The sequence below is a fragment of the Antedon bifida genome, chromosome 2 (genome assembly GCF_963402885.1).
Source record: "Antedon bifida chromosome 2, ecAntBifi1.1, whole genome shotgun sequence".
In the NCBI taxonomy this organism is placed as follows: domain Eukaryota; kingdom Metazoa; phylum Echinodermata; class Crinoidea; order Comatulida; family Antedonidae; genus Antedon; species Antedon bifida.
Genome location: NC_136227.1, coordinates 1,836,562 through 1,856,289, shown reverse-complemented (window position 1 = coordinate 1,856,289; position 19,728 = coordinate 1,836,562). Strand labels below are relative to the sequence as shown.

Below are 19,728 nucleotides of genomic sequence, written 5' to 3'. Positions count from 1 at the left end.
AAGCAATGGAGACAACCCAGTGAGTTGTGAGGATTACATCACAAATAAAGCAACGTTTTTTAGCTTTGATACGCAAATGGAAAGAGTTTTAGCAAAACGTCGATATCAAAAATTGAGAAACACATAATAATAAATAATTTTAAAATGTGATAAAAAGAAAATAATAAGATATATACCTTCACTTAAAGTGGAAAGTGAAAAAAGTTTTAGCAACACTGATATCACAAATTGAGAAACACATAATAATTAATAATCGAAAATATGATAAAAAGAAAATAATAAGATATATACCTTCACTTAAAACTTCATACGTGTCTGCAGACTTAAGTAATTTCAAATCATAAGAAAATGTAATGTTGGTTAGAATATCCTTGCCTTCGTTTATCTGTTTTGTAGCTAATTCTACTATATCTTGTTCTTTTTGTGTTGGATCTTCTAACATTACTCCTGAAAAAAAAATTGAAAACGTAATGAGTTAAGACACATATACAGGTAACTTTATTATAATAAAAAGAACATAATTATATTTTATGTAAGCTGCAATCTTTTGTCACGTTTCGTACTTTGAAGATGAAATGAAACAAGGCCAACAGCCATTAAGTCGCGTGCTACAATGCATAGTGATACCGGACCGACAGACAGACAGACAGACAGACAGACAGACAGACAGACAGACAGACAGACAGACAGACAGACAGACAGACAGACAGACAGACCGACAGACAGACAGACAGACAGACAGACAGACAGACCGACAGACAGACAGACAGACAGACCGACTGACATAGTGAACTATAGAGTCGCTTCCACGCGACTAAAAATGGGCATATTCCACGATGCTCGTTTACCGCTGACGAAAACTAAGTGGAGGTCAGGCCTAGCCTATCATCCATGTTGTTACAAAGGTTTATATATAATAAACAATACAAACTTTATAACCAGAGCTATACTTATTATACTATAATATTAATTAATATTTATTCATTTTTAATTTGACCTTGTATTTGGTTGCTTGAGATTAGTCAAATCCACGCTCCATGTTCTGGAACATTGTAAATTATAATTATAATGTTATTGCTTCTAATAAAAATCATTATAAATGTCAACACAGTAATGCATCGAATCACTGAGCGATTTAAAAACAGGCAGTTAGGATTTAGGGATAAGCAGACGAAATCATTACTTTAACGGAGAAAATTACTGAAATGTTTCTACGTGTAGCAAAGTATACTAATACAAGTGAATGTGATCTTCTGAGTGTGCGCAGAATGTGTCAGAATGTTGATGAGAGTGCGCACTCAAATGTGTCAGCATCTTGATGAGAGTGCGCAGAATGTGTCAGAATGTTGATGAGTGTGCGCACTCGAACGTGTCACAATGCTGATGAGTGTGCGCACTCGAATGTGTCAGCATGTATCACAATACTCGTTATAGATAGTTTATTTTGGTGAAATAAAGGGACAATGGACTGATAGATTATCGACTCGAAGGCTCTTTATTGCCACGGCTTCCAAGCTCCATCGGCATTAATCGATAGGCCTACAAATCACGGCACACTCACGTCGATGCAAATCCTCCCCCAGGTGTATAAGACAATTAACTCGATGACCACCGGTTATAACTTAGGCCTTCCTTCAAACCAACTTGTAAATATTGTATTGGGATTATATGTAAACGATCACATCAAATGCTGATGATTTAATTTAACCATGGATCTATACAAATAATCTTATAGCTCCATGGTTAAACATTACTCAACTCATTAACTGAAATACACTAAACTTTATAGCTTAATTCAAAATGGTTACAGATTGGTATTTGGCGTAAATTAAAAGGACATCATCAATGACATCATGATACAGGTTGTATTTTCCTTTTGATTAACCGTCAAATATAGCTAATAATGAAAACTAATTGAACCGAATAACGACCCGGTCCAGATTTCTTAATAGAAATTTCAGTTTGTAACCATTTTAGTTTATGCAGTGTAATCCTGTTATATAACTAAAAAGTACTGCTGACAAAGAAAATACGATCCGTGATTTAGTCGCCAATAACACGCCGACCCGGCACGATAGTAGTAGCACGCTAATCCAAGCCCTCGGCTAGAATAGCTTTTTTTTTAAACACACGATTGAACATAATTGAAGATATTCTATAATTTACTTTGTCCCGTAATTAAGAATAATGTTGAATTTTTCAACATTTTGTTCTTTGATGACTTTTTGTTTTGTCGTCAACTAAAGTTAACACGTTTACGTTTTCCAAACTATCTTTCCAATATCTTGACTACAGTAAAAAAAAAACAGTACTAGCGAAATAAAAGGGCGCTTTATAATCATAACAATAATGAGGAGACATCAACTCTAACTCTCTCTCTAACTAGGCAATTGTGAAAATATAAATGCGCATAAGAAGAAATCTATGTAAAACTATTTTAATAAATATTATAACCACAGGCCAATACAAATAATACATAAAAGTAAATAATGTGTAACTCTAGGCCTAGAGTAGAATTGATATATCGTTCTTGAGGATGCATGGAAAGAGAGTTTATACAGCAAGGGAAATTTGACAATATACACAGAGCAGTCATGATTGTTTTTTTCTGACATAAGTCTTTAATTTAATATAAATAAATTGTATATACATGTAGGATATACGATATCATGTAGGACAAATATTTACAAAAAGTTTTCTTTTTTTTTATCAAACCTCATCAAATTGTGGTCCTCCAAAGTTAAATAAAACACCACTAATCAAGTTGTGTGACCTAGTTTCTTTCCTTATCTCTTTTTTCTGAATGATAACATTATCTATCTAGTGAGAAAGGGTCTGGCCTAAGGAGGCAAACAAAATACCAACACTGCCTCAAATTCCAGACAGTTGGGTACGGTATGGAACGCCGAATCCATTACTGTCAATTATAGCTTGGCAGACTGAACACCCTAAGTCGTCCAAAGACATTTAACATCAGCATCAGTATGGAACGCTGAATTCATTACTGTCAATTATAACTTGGCAGACTCTAAATATGTCGTCCAAAGCCCTTTAACATCAGCATTAGTATGGAACGCCGAATTCAATAACTGTCAACGAAGGCCCAATTTGTAGACATCTCGATTGTCAGATGTGACGGACATGAGCAAAGCCTGAAATAGGCCTAATACTGCCAACCGCTATCATGTACGGAACGATCTCTTATATAACACCAGCCTCTCCCTGTAGCTATATACATTTGTTGATGTTTCCTTTAGTTTCTATGACATGATTAAATTCATTCTTCATTTTTAGCGTAATTGGTAACTTGATGTTTTGAATGTGCTAACGGCATTACTCGTTACGGTTCTTCCTCAGACTTGGTAATAATGTTCAGCTTCTTTTTTTTTTCTTGACGGATCAGTTTCCTAACTTGTAGTATGAGACAAACACTGATTAATTAAACTATGTCACGTTTGTCTTTTACGTTGAGAAGACTACACAGAGGCTTATATGACTACGACTGCCTGCTTAATTTACTTAGGCCTACGTATACAAGGACCCTCTTCAATGTGATCTTTATTGTGTCACTAATGATAAGATCCGCAATAATCTTAAGATGGTTGAAATATAGGCCTAGTTTCTTTTTTTATGCATAAAAAAAAATAGACGTCCATGTGATCGTTCGTTAGTGACAGCACGAGAAAGATTGACGACGATGTGCGTACAAAATGTGCTATAAGATTTTAAAATCTAAACGGACTTGACAAACAAATCGTTATGAGTGGAAACGAAGTGTTAAGCGGGTAAGATAGGTAAAATACAGTGTTTAACTGGGATACTGTGTAGTAACATAGTTTACAATGGTTCCGTGTGTTATGTTGGTATAGACCTACTACACTCAGGACAAATCACGCGTTGTATAAAGTAACGATCGATAGGGCCTACATTTTTATCGGCTTTTCTAACAATTGCATCCGACACGCGATCAATAATATAAATGTATTATAAGTTTAAAAATACATTTTATAAGGAAATCCTAATGTCTATTTTCAACCAAAAATAGGAACGAAACATAAGTTGGATTAAGGGTATTTTCTCGATCGGTTGGTCCTGATCCAGCTCTCAGACTTTATAGGTTCAGGTTTCTTGCATATATTTCTATGCATCGACAATGCAATAACATTAAATTAAATATCCACGCGCAATCTAAGCCCACGCAATATTCTATGATTTCTTGCAATTAATGAAATAATAGCTTCAAATGAATGAATGATGAATGAAATGAATGTTTGGGATCCACACATACATCAATCAAGTAACTTAGTTGAGTATGGTTATAATTATCTTTCCTATCATTGACCATCGTAAGAAGTGCCGATTTCATATTTTATTTACAATTCGTCACCACAACGTATCATCTGACGCACCATGCATTTATACCTTATACGGCTTTTGTACGCGCGCGTACAAGTATCTCTCCGTGGTGGTTTCAATACAATGACTAACGTTAGTGGTCTATAATGTTGGTTTTAGAATTATTTTCAATTGATCATCAATGTTACCGTACTACATTAAATACATTCATGCCTTAAGCTCTGTCTACACTATCAAACATTATGTGACAACCAAATGTGATGTGCCCATATATGAACACGATGACGTCATATCACTACCATATTTGGGCACATCACACTTCTTTTGTCAAACTAGTTTGATAGTGTAGTGAGCTTTATTCAACTATAAATTCCAATTGGAATAACAAATTATGCCATTTTTTAAACTGCCTCGGTTTATACATTTTCTAAGCACCCACACGGCTCATATATTGTCTGTATGATTGATTCAACAACACAACAACAGTTGCAATATAATCCATTGAAATGTAGAAAGTTGGTGATAATTTTAAACTTTAATGAGATAAACAACATATCGATGTCAATCCCATGAAGAAAGTTTGAACAGAATGATTGACCATCGATGACGATGAGTTATGGTCAAGTTTCTGTTTAATGATGACCACATTAACAGTGGTCAGTAAACAATCGACAACAAACATGCATATTTATTAAACGTATTGTGATAGCTTTATTTCGAATTTGTGTTTTTATTCATCGTCTGTTGTCAACAACTGCAATTAGCGACTTTTAAAAACCGATTGTCAATTATTCAGGGAGTTTGTGAACAGTTTTATTTCTGCCTCCTGTCACTCACACAAGTCAACATTCTGTTTTGTTGCGATATTTCAAGTTACCGATGGGAAACAAATATTTCTTAGTTTTCAATAAAATATCTAGAGTATCTCTATTAAAATCTAAAATATTCCTTCGAGCCATGACTGTATTACGTCATTACAATATAATAAAACTAGCGCCCCCACATGGAGCACTCCGAAGCCAAAGCATGCAAAAAGCAATTGGTGTATTAAACACTTGGTTGCCATTTAGGACGTTGCGCAAGGGAACGAACGCGCAACACAATTGGCCAATCACAAACAAAATTTCGCACATTCTTGCGTTGCGCCCTAAAGCTTGGTTCCCACTAGGACGCAACGCAAGGACGTAGACGCAACACAAGCGAGGTGACCATCTTGCGTTTACTTCCTTGCGTTTGAATCAGGGTCGATTCTGTCCCCGTTCACACTCATCATACCTATGACCTATATAATAATTACTATTATTAATGTTCAGTGCACTCATTTTGTGCACAATTTGACCGATTTAATAATCAAACGTCATTAAATGTGCACTTTGCTCATTTGTATTTTGTGCTTACGTTACAATTATTTCCTGTGTTGTGTTGTGACTGTAATAAGTAAATAATCTATATTTAATAATCGTATGTTGTAATTTATGGTGGCTTGTTTTAAAACGCCAGTTTTCAATTTGTGTACATTTCCACGTGCATTAAGACTGATTGTAATTAATTCTCGCAATTATTCGTCCAAATGATTTGCTAATTATGCGCGTTCAATGGCGCGTAAAATTTGTGATCAATAATCGTACATGGGATTGAATTTCACACAATTGTGGTGATAGTTGTGCCGCTACCGTGGTGATGGGCTTTCCTAGGTTTTTATTCAGGTCTAGCCGCGGCAAATAAGCCGATGTTGTCGGTGGGTTTCCCTAGCCTTGTCAAGCTGTGAAAAACAAGCCACTAACATGAACTAATACGAGATTTGATTTCTAACTGAAGGCAAATTAAATTCAATTAGATATCTAGCTGAAACTAACTATAAATACAAAGCAGATAGTACCCCTTCTCTATCATTTAGTATATTATATCATATTTAAAATTATATCATCATAGGCCTATATTTATATATACCAACCAATCGGTTGGGGCGACTTTTTCTCATTCTCACAGATTTCCTCATCTTTATCGTTTCAAATTAATTAATTAAATTTCAGTATATCACCGGGCGGTTTAGAATTAATGTTCTTTGCCTCTTGTGTTTATATATATATTAATATATATTAATCCAAAGGCAAATTACTGAACAAATGACAATGCTGTGGGTATCAGTGGCTGGATGTCAATGGAGATACAAACAAAAAGCGAAAAGCTAAATCAAAACGATAAAGTAAAACAGCCAGAAAAGTTAGCAGAGCTTTCGGGCAACACTAGCCCTTCATCAGTGCAAGTAATTAGTATTAATATATATATATTATATATATATAATATTATATTATATAATAATTATATAATATATAATATATATTAAAATTATATCATAGAAAATGATATTTTGGTCATCAGTGCTGTTAGTTTTAACTATTGCAAACACTACATATTCAGAGAATCCGTTTCACACAGCTAAAACTAAGTCGGGGCAAGTTGGTTTAAAATTAATTACATCAAATCCACGAGTCTTTTTTTTTTGTATTTATGAACGTCACTGTATTTTATTTTCACGACAACGATGTTAGATTGTCAGATATTAGATCGTTAAATGTGTTGCTTTGTGGATTACGGCCAAAGATTTTTTTTCTTCTCTCGATTCCACAATTAACATTTTTCTCAATTCACAAGTTACTGATATAAGTAGTTTTCATTATATCGTTTGTTTATACGACCTTCTCGAATTTGTACGTAACTTTCAAAAACCGATTTAATTATGTTGTACATTAAGCACATTCATATTTAGCTCTCCGCCGAAACCCTAATATTTTGGTTTGCTCAAGTGGCGCTCTAGTCTCTCTAACTCATTATTTTCTCATTATTATAAATGTATACATTTTCTTTAGGATTGCTGTCCAATCAAAAAGCTTGGTTCCACTATAGGACGCAACACAAGGCTGTACGCGCGCGTAAAGCTAGCTTGGTCGCCACTGTACATCATCGAGTCGTGATTAGTCAAAATACTTGCGTTGCGCTTACGTACCCCTTCTCTTTCGCTGCGGCATGGGAACGCAATGAAATATTATGACCAATCACAGGCGCGGCGACATTATTTTGTTGCGTCCACTTGTTAACCAACAGATAACATGATCACATTAGCCAATCACAGCATTTATTTCAAAACAAAAACAATACCATGTCCTTGACATTATGAAGTTTTGGATGAGTATAAAAAAAATCAGCTAGAGGCAACAGAAATATGTATATATCCATAACAGCCTTTTGGGATTAGTTTTTATCGATTTCTATCAAAAGTAAAATTCCTCGAGTGAAATACAGTCATGTTTTATATTCAAAAACGATTTTTTCACCTGCGATATGTATGTATTAACAAAGGTATCCGAAAGGTTAGGTAGTTAAACCCTTCATTACTGTTGTAAACATGACATATGACATATTGTGATTGACTTATCAGATTGATTTGTTTAATAATTAATTGATTGATTGATTGTGCGTAGTTGGTCATTAACTATTTCAATATAACGTAATTATATAGAACATTAACAGAAACATAACTGTATAATTTAAATACATTGCGAAGTATATCAAAATAAGTCAAAGGCCCAGTTGTGCATTTAATGTATTGACTGTATGTAGTTGGTCATTAACTATTTCAATATATCGTAATTAAATAAAACATTAACAGAAACATAACTGTATAATTTAAATTGCAAACATTGCGAAAATAGTCAAAGGCCAAGTTGTGCATTTAATTTATAACAACGTAATCATGGTATGGTACTTTCTGTGATCACCTAGAATGGATATCCTTCTTCTCCGATAAGACATCAGCATTAAATATATTCTTTCTCTTCCATCAGAAGTCCCCTCGATTATTACCCTTAAGGCCAATTTACACAGACGAGCGGTAACGGTAAGCGGAAAACCGAGTAGCTTGTTCCACGTAGAATCTGTATCTATCCTGAGCGGAAACCGCCCGCCCGCTCCGCGTTGTGTGTAAATGGTCATAAGGAATAACATAGATTCTATATTTATATTACCGTTACCGCTCGTCTATGTAAATTGACGTTTACCCACCCCCTCCCTCCATTGAAGACACCCCTCCCATATTTTCTTGTGTCTCAGATACACACTCGATTCTAGATCACAAGAAAAGGTGTGATAAATGTAACTGACATCACATGTTGAAGTCTCCCGTTTGATGACTTCAAATCTATTTCGTTCTTGACGAATAAATTCAAGATATCCGTCTAGTGTATGCATCACAGGATCTAAAGTTGTGAAAATCGTTTGACGATTGCCCAAAGTAGACTTGCGTCATCTGTCATCACAGAAATTTATTCTATATTTCAAGATAGGATTCGATAGTATTACTCGATATATTGTATCAGTGGTTAGTAACTGAGTGAATAGCGAAATAAAACTCGACTGAATATACATAATAACAACATACATATAAAGACTCGTTTGTGTTAAGCGCAGCGAAAAAAGTTAAAAGGGTCTGTTTCAATAACTGAAACATTTTTATAATAAAACATCGCGTTTAAGCTAAAAATTGCTCCATCAAACCGTTTTTTAAAACCAGTACTTTTGCCGGAATCAATTTGGGTTTTTAAACATCGGTTCTTTGTATGTGGACCCGTTTCTGCTGGCAAGAAAATACCGTTATTTCAAAATAAGGTATTTTAAATCCGTTTCTCTTGCTCAGTAGAAGCAGGCTCTTAGAGTTTAAGTTGGTTTTTTTCTCTACTTTGGAAAAAAGTAAGTTATAGGCCGAAAATAACATCTAGAATCTAGATGAGGTAAATCGGAAACAGAGTACGTTGCAAATAACCAAATCTTCAAATATAATAATATAAATAATTGGCACAGCTGCATGAAATGAAGTAGGCCTAAATGAGTATATACTTTCGCAATGACCAGGAATACAATAGACTCCGCTATTTCCAAATCCATTTTCAAATTAAACTAACTTTTCTCACAGCCCCTGGACCACTCAAATTCCCAAACAAACAACTTAGTGTGATCCTGTACTTATAGTATAATGGCGGTTGGGTCCGAATGGCTGAATAACTGAGATCCCATTTGCGTAAGTTGCTAAACATTCCAGGACTGACCAGTACGTGACTGACCAGTACGTGCCGCAGGCATACTCTTACCCACGATAATTACGTTCGACCCAGTCGTCTTTCTAAGAACAACCGTCATAAAGTTGATAAATGGCCGCAAGAGAAACGGATTTAAATGGCCGCTCATCGGCATATTAACACAAATATAAAACATGGTGACTATTATTAAATGTTTACATTTCTTTAAACGAGAACGGCCATACAGACACTGGACATCAACAGAACCTAATTGACCGTTCACGCACTTTTATCACGACAGGCAAATAGCATGATTACGAAACGCCATATTTCAAGAAGACGATGTCTTTCGGAACATCTTCTATTTGGTCACGAGCCATTTTACCTGATTACCTGACATTACAACATTAACAAAGTTCACAAAATGTCCTCTATTCGCCCTACATCTCAAAGTGAAATTAGTCCAAAAATCGATTACCTGTCTGGGTGACGCTCGCAGAAACCACTTTTGCTACCGATTAATTAAGTAATTGTACGTTTTCTGTATCAAATCCCTTGCAGCCCGGATTCAAAATTTGGTCAAGTAACGGAATAATTTTCTAGTAGCATTCTCATCCCAAATACAAAATTGTTAAATGTATTTAGTGTAGAGTTATGCTTGGTTCCTACTAGAGACGCAACGCAAATGAATTATTCGAACAGTCGCTTGCCATTAGTCAATTCGCTTGCGTTGTGTTTACGTCCTCGCGTTGCGTCTCTAGTGTGAACCAAGCATAACTCTATACAAAATACATTTAACAATTGTGTATTTGGGACGAGAATGCTACTAGAAAATTATTCCGTCTGTCAAACGTCAGTTGGGTGGGACTAGGCGTGGCTCGTACTAGGCGTAGGTGGGACGGGGCAGGGTTCGATGGACGCATCTAAACCATTGCACTTTCTAAACTCGCAGAACTTCACATTAGCTAGTATCGCTCCGATTCTCGTACGTTATATCATGAGACAACTGACTACAACCTTCCCACATGGGTTACTGTTTCCGGACACTATGATAATCGGCTGCAACGTTTCTCTTGTTTGGTCCCCACTAGCGGCGCAACATAACGCAACCTACGCAACGTAAGACAATGTGTTTGCACTCGCCTTGCAGCATTGTTGTGTCGTCGGTTCTGTGATTACGCAATACAGCACTTTGCGTCGATACGTCGTTGCGTTCTAGTGGGAAACACGCTTTAGGCCTACATCTCGTATGGTTCTCGGGAGAGAGTTTGTGACTGTCAATAGGTCCGAAGTTGGTCCACAATGTGTGTATAAACTGCGTGTACAGCCAATGTAAAGCTCTGTCTACACTACCATATTTGGATATATCACAACCACATTTAGGCACATCACACGTTTGTTTGTCAAACTAGATTGATAGTGTAGACAGAGCTTAAGAAGATTGTGAAATAGACTGTAGTTATACGATAACATCATATATGCCTCAAAGGTTGCTGAAAAAGATTCACTCGTGTTTTTCAGACAGTTCTCATTCATTCAGTCGCTAATAACAAACACTTAATAATAATTGTAGACGCAATACAATTTTCCCTACGATTATTACTTTAGACCTTAAATGTCAACTATCTTATTGCACATCTTCGATAAACAACAGTACCAAAAAAAACAAGATGCTTGCGGGGACTGGGGTTATCGTGACACTTTCAGCTGTAGAAAAACAATTAGTACTAATGATAGTTAAATACTGTACATGTATAATAAGTAAGCAATCAGAGGCCTAATTTAACAAATATTTTTGCCATTTTGTCAGAAGAAATACAGCGAAGAAATTTGACCGCGTTCGCGCAAATATTTTTGTCATTTTGTCAGAAGAAATACAACGAAGAAATTTGGCCATGTTTGCGCATGTACGTCACGTTTGTACATCTTATGCATGACTATGTTATATCATGGAGAAATAAGTTAGGAAGGAGTAACATCGAGAATACATCAAACGAATAGGCCACCCCGCCGCTAATTGGATTATCTGACTGTTACGTAACATTTAATTGCCGTTGATCTGTCGCTTGTTAGATTTGAGCATGCGCATATCCATTGCTTTCATGTGACGCGTCATCAAGCGAGACTCGTTGTTGATGCTGATCTACACACGCGGCGACCATACACACAGCAGAAGAATAATTATACCACACTCGATACATTTTGTTTACGCGTTTTATTTATCATTATGGATTTTTATGAATTGGAGGACGAATTGGAACCCGGAATTCTCGAGGAATTGAAGTTTGCCAGCGAACATGAAGACCTGGAAAATGGTATGCTAGGTTAAAACTAGGCATTGCATTTAAGTTTAGTAGCTAGGCCTAGTTACCTGAACCTCTTCTCTTTTAAAGAGGCCTCGTCTGCCCCGGCCCACTCTAGGCTGTCTACACGACCGGGTTGATTGTAACAACGATAATTCTGAATTCGTTCGTCCTCTCTAGGCTAGGTAGTATTTTTGTAGTTTTTCTTTCTGTACGCCAAAAATTAGCCGCCCGATTTATTGATAGGTCTAGCTAGGCTAGGCCCTATAATCTATCCATCCATGGATTTCCCCCTATAGGAGGCCTAGGCCTAATATATCATTAATTTTATTGCACAATCATCAATAATGCATCATTCATATTATTATATTAATTATGAAGGCACGATTATCATCTGATGCAACCAACTCATCTATGACCTTGTCAAGACCTCAAACCATTAGTATTAGTATTAGTCTGTATTTTTTAGATAAATTATTATTTTTCATTCTTATAGGACAACATGAGTTAATTTTCAATTTTATTATGCTATTTAGGTATGGATGTTAGTGTAGGCCTACATCCAACTACTATTACCGCAACCCATCAGAAGAAGGAAGTGTCAACAAACCCAGCCAAAAACCAATCAAGGAAAAAGAGTAAGGATTTTGAACGAATGATAACATTTTATTTTGAACATTTCATCTTTACTATATTAAATGCATTCTCATCATTTATTAAAACTGTTGTATGCTCAATAATCTTTCTTTTCTGTATTTTCAGGCATCAACCGACCCTCCAATAAGTTTAGTGAAGATGAAGCTGTCAGCAGGGTTAATGAATACGTTGATGCTGCTTTTACCATGTTAGCGAACGATCCAGTATACAGCAATGACTTGTATCCAATAGCTCGTCAAGTGAAAAAATTGGCAAATGATCTGCAGAAGCACTCAAATACAGTCATTATAAAAACATTTTGGGAAGACAGTACAAAATTACTTTGGAAGGTAATAACATCAGGAAACACAAAGAAAATGAAACCAGAAGCTGATGAGATGATGTGCCGGGCATTTCACCAACACATGTGTACAAGTTTGGGAAGGTGGGTCACCCTGTTAAAGGAGCTAAATGTCAACTCTGATGGGCAGCATGTAAAAACACTGAACCTATTTTTGCAACGTACAATGTTAAGGTTAATTCTAAATGATAAGCATAAAATAGATTTGCCACATGAGGAAACGGTAACTGACATCCCACAGTTGGATGTTCACACAGAAAAGATAATTCGGTACGTTGCCGGTTATGTGCCTTATGCGCTTGTGAAAAGATTTCGAAAGGGTAAAAGTAGTACTGCCAGAGCCTACTGTGATGTGCTCACTAAGTGGCAAGTGTGTAGTACCAACGTAACCCATTCCTTCTACGACTATTCCAAAGAATGGATCGACAAACAAAATAGATCAGGTTTGTTTGTTGTTGATGATGATGTATATCTGTTTTTTAGAAGCGTTGAAATAGAAACAAGGCAGCATTTAGCTACAAATAAACTTAATACGATGTTAAATAGTAACTATCTGGCTGATTTGTATGACCGTATTATCAATAAGGAGAATGTTCAAACTTTCTGGTGCAGAATAACCAGAGATACACTAGGTGACAATGCTTCTGCTCAATTATTACAAATTGTAGTTAGATACTGGTTGAAAATCAGAGCTAATGCATTCCTCAAGGTATACTTGAATTTAAAGAAGGAAAGCGGCAAAGTTTCAAAAAAGGGTGAAAAATCTCTCAGAAAAGAATTGTTGTAATATATACTATTTTGTGTGTGTGATGAAATAAATAACGACAATAGCTAAATTAAATCTCAATTGTATTTTGGTTGGTTCTGAAAAGAACCGTTTGGTTTGAAAAAGTTTGCTGATCATAAATATCATTTATGCATTTGGTGTCTTCTTCCTTTGAAGAGGTGAGTCATCAATAGTTTGGTCAACAATTTGGCTGCGGCAGTTGCCTCTCCTGGATGCCTTGGAACAGTTCGCAGCTACATACAGTGCATGCATATTGTGGCCAAACTGCATTGATGTTGGGTTTGTGTTACTTCCACCACATCCTCTCTGTTTACTGAAGTACTGTTCCAACGGATCTTGATTATACTTCGCACTTAGAACACACTCTACCCCTGGCAGGTCCAGTAGTTTTTTAGTCAACTCTACAAACGAATTAACTGTTGATGGCAAAGAATAAAAATTAATATACTTATTATTAATTCATTTTTAATATACTTTGTCACTCTTGTGATGTCAGAACTTTTGATTAATTATTAAACAAAGTCAGCTGTAAAAAAAAAACGAAATGTACTTGCTTGTTATCTCAAGTCCATCAAGTGTTGCGGTGCTTAATAACATCCTCTTTTTTACACTCTTCTCTACATCTTCAAGCGCATTCACCTCGTCTTGCCATTCTTTAAAGAAACCCAGGAAGTCATCTTGCAACCACTTAAAAACATCAGAACAAAAAATAGTGGCAATTATTCCTTCGATTAATACAAAAATTATAGATATTTCTCAATGTATATCCAAATGCTAATTGAAATTGAACAAAAACAATAATAAGCCCAATCATGTCCCATGTTCAATTTTTTTTAAATTTTCTATTTAAAAAAAATGTACCTTAAAACGCCAGTCATCTTTTGTCCTGTATGGCTCCATAGCTGGTTTTCTGGATCGTTTGCCTTGGAAAAAACTAGAGACATTAAGGCAATCAAAAAATTGGTCTACCATTCTAACAAATTTGATAGTGGATGTCATGTCATGTCGATCCATAATCTCCATTGCATTTGCTGTCGAATTGCTTAACACCTGAAAATATGAAGAAAATAAAAAACATTCATGAAAAATTAAATTACAGAATTGTTTGCAAAAGAACAAGGGCTGAACACAAAACTTGCAAGTAATTACCTGTGCAGCCAAGTATACCCGCATTCTCAATGATGGAGTAAGGTGGAGGTGTTCATGCGTCAACTTGTGGAGCATCCTCAGCCCTGGACATGTGTTCTGCAATTTCACATCCCATTCATAGGTGTCAAGAAAATGACTCCACTTGATGTCTTGTTTGTTATACTTTAAATGAAGAACATTTTTAGATTTAGAAATAAGTAAATATCATTTTCAACATGCTATAATGAAATTGGTATTTTCAATGTGGTGTATGATCATACAGTACTTACATGAAGATTCCGTGTCTTGTTATTGTAGCCAGAGTTCTCTACATTGTTTCGAAGCGTCTTTATTAGATGCGGCACATCACTGTAGAAAAAAACACTGCGATCTGGGTCTCCCTGATGCGATGTCTTGAAGACAATGGATGAAGTGGTAGATGATGGTGAATGCAGTCTGTAAAACTTCCTGTTCGGAGTGGCACCATCAGAAACCATCGCATGAACTACAAACCCAGCTACTTCGATCATCTCAACAGCTTCCCACATTGCCATGAACAGATCACAACTAGAAGCTCCAGTTGTTGGATAGTAGGCAATTGGAACATGCAGGTTAGAAAACAAACCCCGGATCATCAACACCAGAACATGTGAGGCAACTGGGATTTCTTCTTCACCTCGACATCGCCGCTCAAATGAATGCATCTCATTGGCTAAGCTGCCTACATCTGTTGATCCAACAACTTTGCCAGAGCTTTGTGAAAAAACCAATCCTGATTTTATCTTCATTTCATCAAATAATAGCACAACATGTTTTTGCAATTCATTACCTTCTTCATATAATTTGAGGTCTGTTACAACTCTACTTAACATCTCATGGCAAAAACCAGTTGTCACACCAGCAAAGTGGCTGTAGGGTTGGAGTGTGTTTGGATGAGGCAGCGTCATGAATCCACTTTCGCGAATTAAATTATAAGCTGACGGAGACTTGCTTTGGATAGCAATGCACCAACGTAAAATTGCCGGGTGCCAACGCATCTGCTTTCCCTTGCCCATAGATGCCAGTTGCTGCTCCCACAAAAGCTTTGCTGACGGATATTTACATAATAAACTCTCAATTTCAGGTTTTCCCATTTCCATTGTGTCTTCCATTAAGTGAGCTGCATTTTCAGAAATTAATTTGCTTTCTAGCATGTACATCTTGGAAACTTTATTCTCAAGGGAACCACTCTTTCTTTTCAACCGTCTGTAATTACATTGTAATGTTGCTGCTTTGTTCTGCAGTTGAGAATTTGATAAATACTTGTTGGCTACCGTCAGTGAAGACTTTTCCTTGCAGGAAGCACTTCGCATTGATGATAAATCCCCACGATAAATTCGGCAAACTGCGCACCGCTTCAGATCCTCAGCAATTAGCAATTCACAGTCATTATGTCTAATGGTGTTGCATAAATAGACATCTTTTGGTGTTATCCTTATAGGAATCTGCCCTTCTGGTCCTTTTCGTCTCTCTATCAAATCTAAATAATCTTCATTGCCTGCACAGATTTTAGCACTCCTCAATATATCACACAGCTTGGTGAACTGATGTAATGGTAATTTTTTGTTAAAGACTTCTCCTAGAATAGGCTGTGCTTGCAATACAACACCAGCAATGACAACTCCCCATGTCGAATCACTGTTGACTGTTAACTTGATGACAGCATCACCAGTTGGTGAAAGTCTAATTATTAGTAATTCATCTTCATGTGGAAACAAAGAGACAAGGCTACATTTTTCTGCTTCCTTTCTGTAATCGTGAAGATTGGTAGGAATCTCCCCATCAGTCATACAAGACGCACATTGAGAATCATTGAATTTTGCAATTACAATATTGCACACTTTACTGCGGTCCTTGCTGTGGCCTTTCTTCCACCTTTTCAGTTTTTGCACACAGGAATAACAAATAAATGGTGGGTGGATTTCTGGATCATCATTATCAATATCTAAGCAAAAACATGACTTGATTACAGACTTGAACGCGTCCTTTGTATAAGGTGAACGATCTGAAGGAATCGCCCTGGAAATTCCACAAAGTCGACAAGTAGGTTTCAAACAAACACTGTGTCCTGTCATCGTTCTCTGAAAACAAGAGCAATTTAATTTAAATGGCGAATGATGACCTAGAGTTGTTGTCCTAGTAGTAGTACTATCTAGGCTAGCTAACTAAAAATAAATACCTGCTTTTTTTTATTGTTAATGTTATTGAACATAGTCTAATTAGGCCGGCCCTAGATAGTAGTATTGGTATTTTTGGCATAACCCTAGGTGGTAGATTAACATTACCTCTATGATAAATAGTACATAGAACAATAGGTAGGCCTAGGTCTAGCCTAGCTAGTAGGACTAGACCCTAGCTAGGAGTCGAGTACTTTAGTCCTAGCCTAGCTAGTAGTAGTAGTAGGCCTACGAAAGTAATTATTTTATGGCTAATGTTAGTTATTATTTATTGGTTTAAAATTTAAATCTAAGACCTAGCCTAAATTAAACATCGAAACAATAACTGCCCTAGACCTAGCTAGGCCTAAGTAATACAACGACCGGTGGACCAAAATAACTACGACCGGTGGAACTAACTCCGGCTATTCGGTTCGGCGGTCGGACAGATTCGATGCTTTTCAATTCGTTGTATGTCAGCCGGACACCATCGGAAACTGTCATGCAAGGCATCAAATGAAAGCTACAGCTTTCCTTTATTCATATAACTAAAACTTAAAACTCCAGTACAAAGGGAAACTATTAAAATACGTGTTTGTTTCGTTGTTATATTCAAAATAATGGAATACTTACAATTGAAGAAACAAGTAGTTATTTTTGGTTGATTTTAATGATTTAATGACTGGTACGTTCGCAAAAAAATTCGGAATCCGAATACATAAAACACGCATGTGAATCCTTGTTGACAATTAACTGCGCATATGCAATGTGTTTTTTGTTCGTATTTATGTACTCCACTGTTAGTTAGACAGGGTATAGGGGTTGCTACTTAGCGGCGAGGAGCCTTGTGTGTAAGGAGATCGAACCGAGATAACGCGGCGGGCGGTCGCAGTGCAATTTAATAGGAGTCATTTGACCATGTAATGTGCTTAATTGGATTAAAATCCATGCATTACATCGATGTTACTCCTTCCTAACTTATTTCTCCATGGTTATATCTATCGCGGTATCGCTATCGCGGTGTCTCTATCGCGGTATCTCTATCGCGGTGTCTCTATCGCGGTGTCTCTCCCGCGGTGTGACTAATATAAGTTAACATATCCACCCGGGTACCCTTCCTTTTCCCTAACCACCACCATAGGAGCAGTGACTGTAAAATGTGCACAGGAAGCAAACAGTGCTTCACGTTTCAGCGATAAAATGTAATAACATTTAATATAGATCTGTAAATTAATGGTCCGTTGAATAAAACGCTAATGTAAATCAATGAAGTGCATATTTTCTAATTTATCAATATGCATGATGCATTTTGTAATAATTTAGATTTAATTTCCCATCCGTAATGATATTATTTTGATTATTTATAAATTAATTCACAGCACGAATGTGGTTATGCAATACTGATTGTTATAAAGTCCATAAAATGATGCCGCAAAATAAATTGAAAAAAAACCCAGAAAAACGCTGCATTAAAAATATGGTTATGTAATACTGATTGTTATAAAGCCTATAAAATGATGCCTAATAAATACAAAACAAACCATAAAAACATTGCATTAAAAAGTAACGCCAATGTGATAAAAAAATTATGTAAATATAAAATATTTTCTATAAAAAGCCCACTAAAATTTCAATGCGTATAATTTGCAATGGAAAATTTAATATATCGAAGATAAAAACACGCGGCAACGATAATTCTAAAAGTGCTATTATTATTATTTGCCAGTTCTCAATAGCAGATGTAATTACCTTTGGCGGTGAAAAAGACACAATGGTCATAAAGTTATACAATTCAAATATCAAACACAAATATTAACATCGGATTCACACATTAAACATTGGTTCCCACTTGGAGGCGATGCAAGGTTAAGATGTCGTGTGAATGCAACTTTAAACTTGTACTGATCGTAGATTGCCTGCGGCGTATGGCACGCGACCGGTGTATTATTCAGAAGACATCGCAGACGCCTAGGTGTTAGTTTCCACACTCGCCCCTCTGTAATACTATATCAACTCTTGAAATAAGAGCTTTGTGAATTAAATCACATTAGTTTTGTGGAATTTCTATATTTAACATGATATTGAAATGTAACTATCCTCGGTGTACATTTGTTATCTCAAACGAGTTTGTTTTATTACTTCGGAAATGCTCACATTCACACGTGGAATTAAAATGGCTTTGTATTCCATGTTGGCTATTAAATTGATCATTGGTTCGTAAATTTGAAAAGTTATTACAATGGCTATACACGCTCTCAATTAAACTCACGTGGTAATCTAACAAGTTATGTTTTTACAGAAAATAGATACGATAACTTAACCATGGAAGTTGATGAATCGATTGAGTTTTGTTTGTTTTGTCATTGAGTATCCATATAATAGAGTTGTATTGGCAATAGTTCACTACCGTATTTATCCACTGATAGTAACTATCCGACATCAACACATCATGAACATACGGGCCATCATCGTCACGTATCATAGATTATCATTAAAATCATTATCACACGCATTATCATTTAAACGCATCATAATCGTGCGTGTCATAATCGTGCCCATCATCAACATTAATAATATTATCACAATCTTCACACGCATCGTTTTCGTGTATCAAGATTTTACGCACAACCATACGCGCGCACAATAACCACGCCCATCGTCTTAAGCTCTGTCTACACCACCAAACTTTATGTGACAAAAAATGTGATGTGCCTATATATATATTTGAGCAAATCACTACCATATTTAGGCACATCATTTTTTTGTCAAACTAGTTTGATCGTATAGACAAAGCTTTCAAGTACCACTATCAATATCTTCATTTCTTATCGTAATGTCATCGTTTAAGACAGAAATGTTCTTCACTTCATCAGCGTCGTCTTCTCACTTC

At 36.1% G+C, this 19,728-nt stretch overlaps 4 protein-coding genes across 10 annotated transcripts in view; 1 reads left to right on the top strand and 3 right to left on the bottom strand.

Annotated features, from left to right (window-relative positions):
• The window catches only part of LOC144835715 (copper-transporting ATPase 2-like), a 142,685-nt gene that overhangs the window by 66,778 nt on the left and 56,179 nt on the right, over positions 1-19,728 (bottom strand). The gene's annotated exons all lie outside the window — the stretch shown is intronic.
• Positions 1-19,728, bottom strand: part of LOC144835722 (glutamate receptor ionotropic, delta-1-like) — a 70,556-nt gene that overhangs the window by 27,184 nt on the left and 23,644 nt on the right. For all 6 annotated transcript variants that reach the window (XM_078690797.1, XM_078690796.1, XM_078690799.1 and 3 more), the window contains one exon: positions 292-447. In XM_078690797.1, coding sequence (XP_078546923.1) covers positions 292-447 — 156 coding nt within the window. The remainder of the gene's footprint in view (positions 1-291; positions 448-19,728) is intronic.
• Positions 11,406-13,569, top strand: LOC144835325 (uncharacterized). The gene is made up of 3 exons (XM_078690410.1): positions 11,406-11,743; positions 12,268-12,369; positions 12,494-13,569. Exons 1-3 carry the CDS (start codon positions 11,656-11,658, stop codon positions 13,513-13,515), a joined length of 1,212 nt encoding a protein of 403 aa, XP_078546536.1. The 5' UTR covers positions 11,406-11,655; the 3' UTR covers positions 13,516-13,569.
• Positions 12,811-17,776, bottom strand: LOC144835324 (uncharacterized). Its single transcript, XM_078690409.1, has 6 exons — positions 17,472-17,776; positions 14,934-16,763; positions 14,665-14,826; positions 14,377-14,565; positions 14,070-14,202; positions 12,811-13,931 (listed from the first exon to the last, which is right to left on the bottom strand). Exons 2-6 carry the CDS (start codon positions 16,755-16,757, stop codon positions 13,642-13,644), a joined length of 2,598 nt encoding a protein of 865 aa, XP_078546535.1. The 5' UTR covers positions 16,758-16,763; positions 17,472-17,776; the 3' UTR covers positions 12,811-13,641.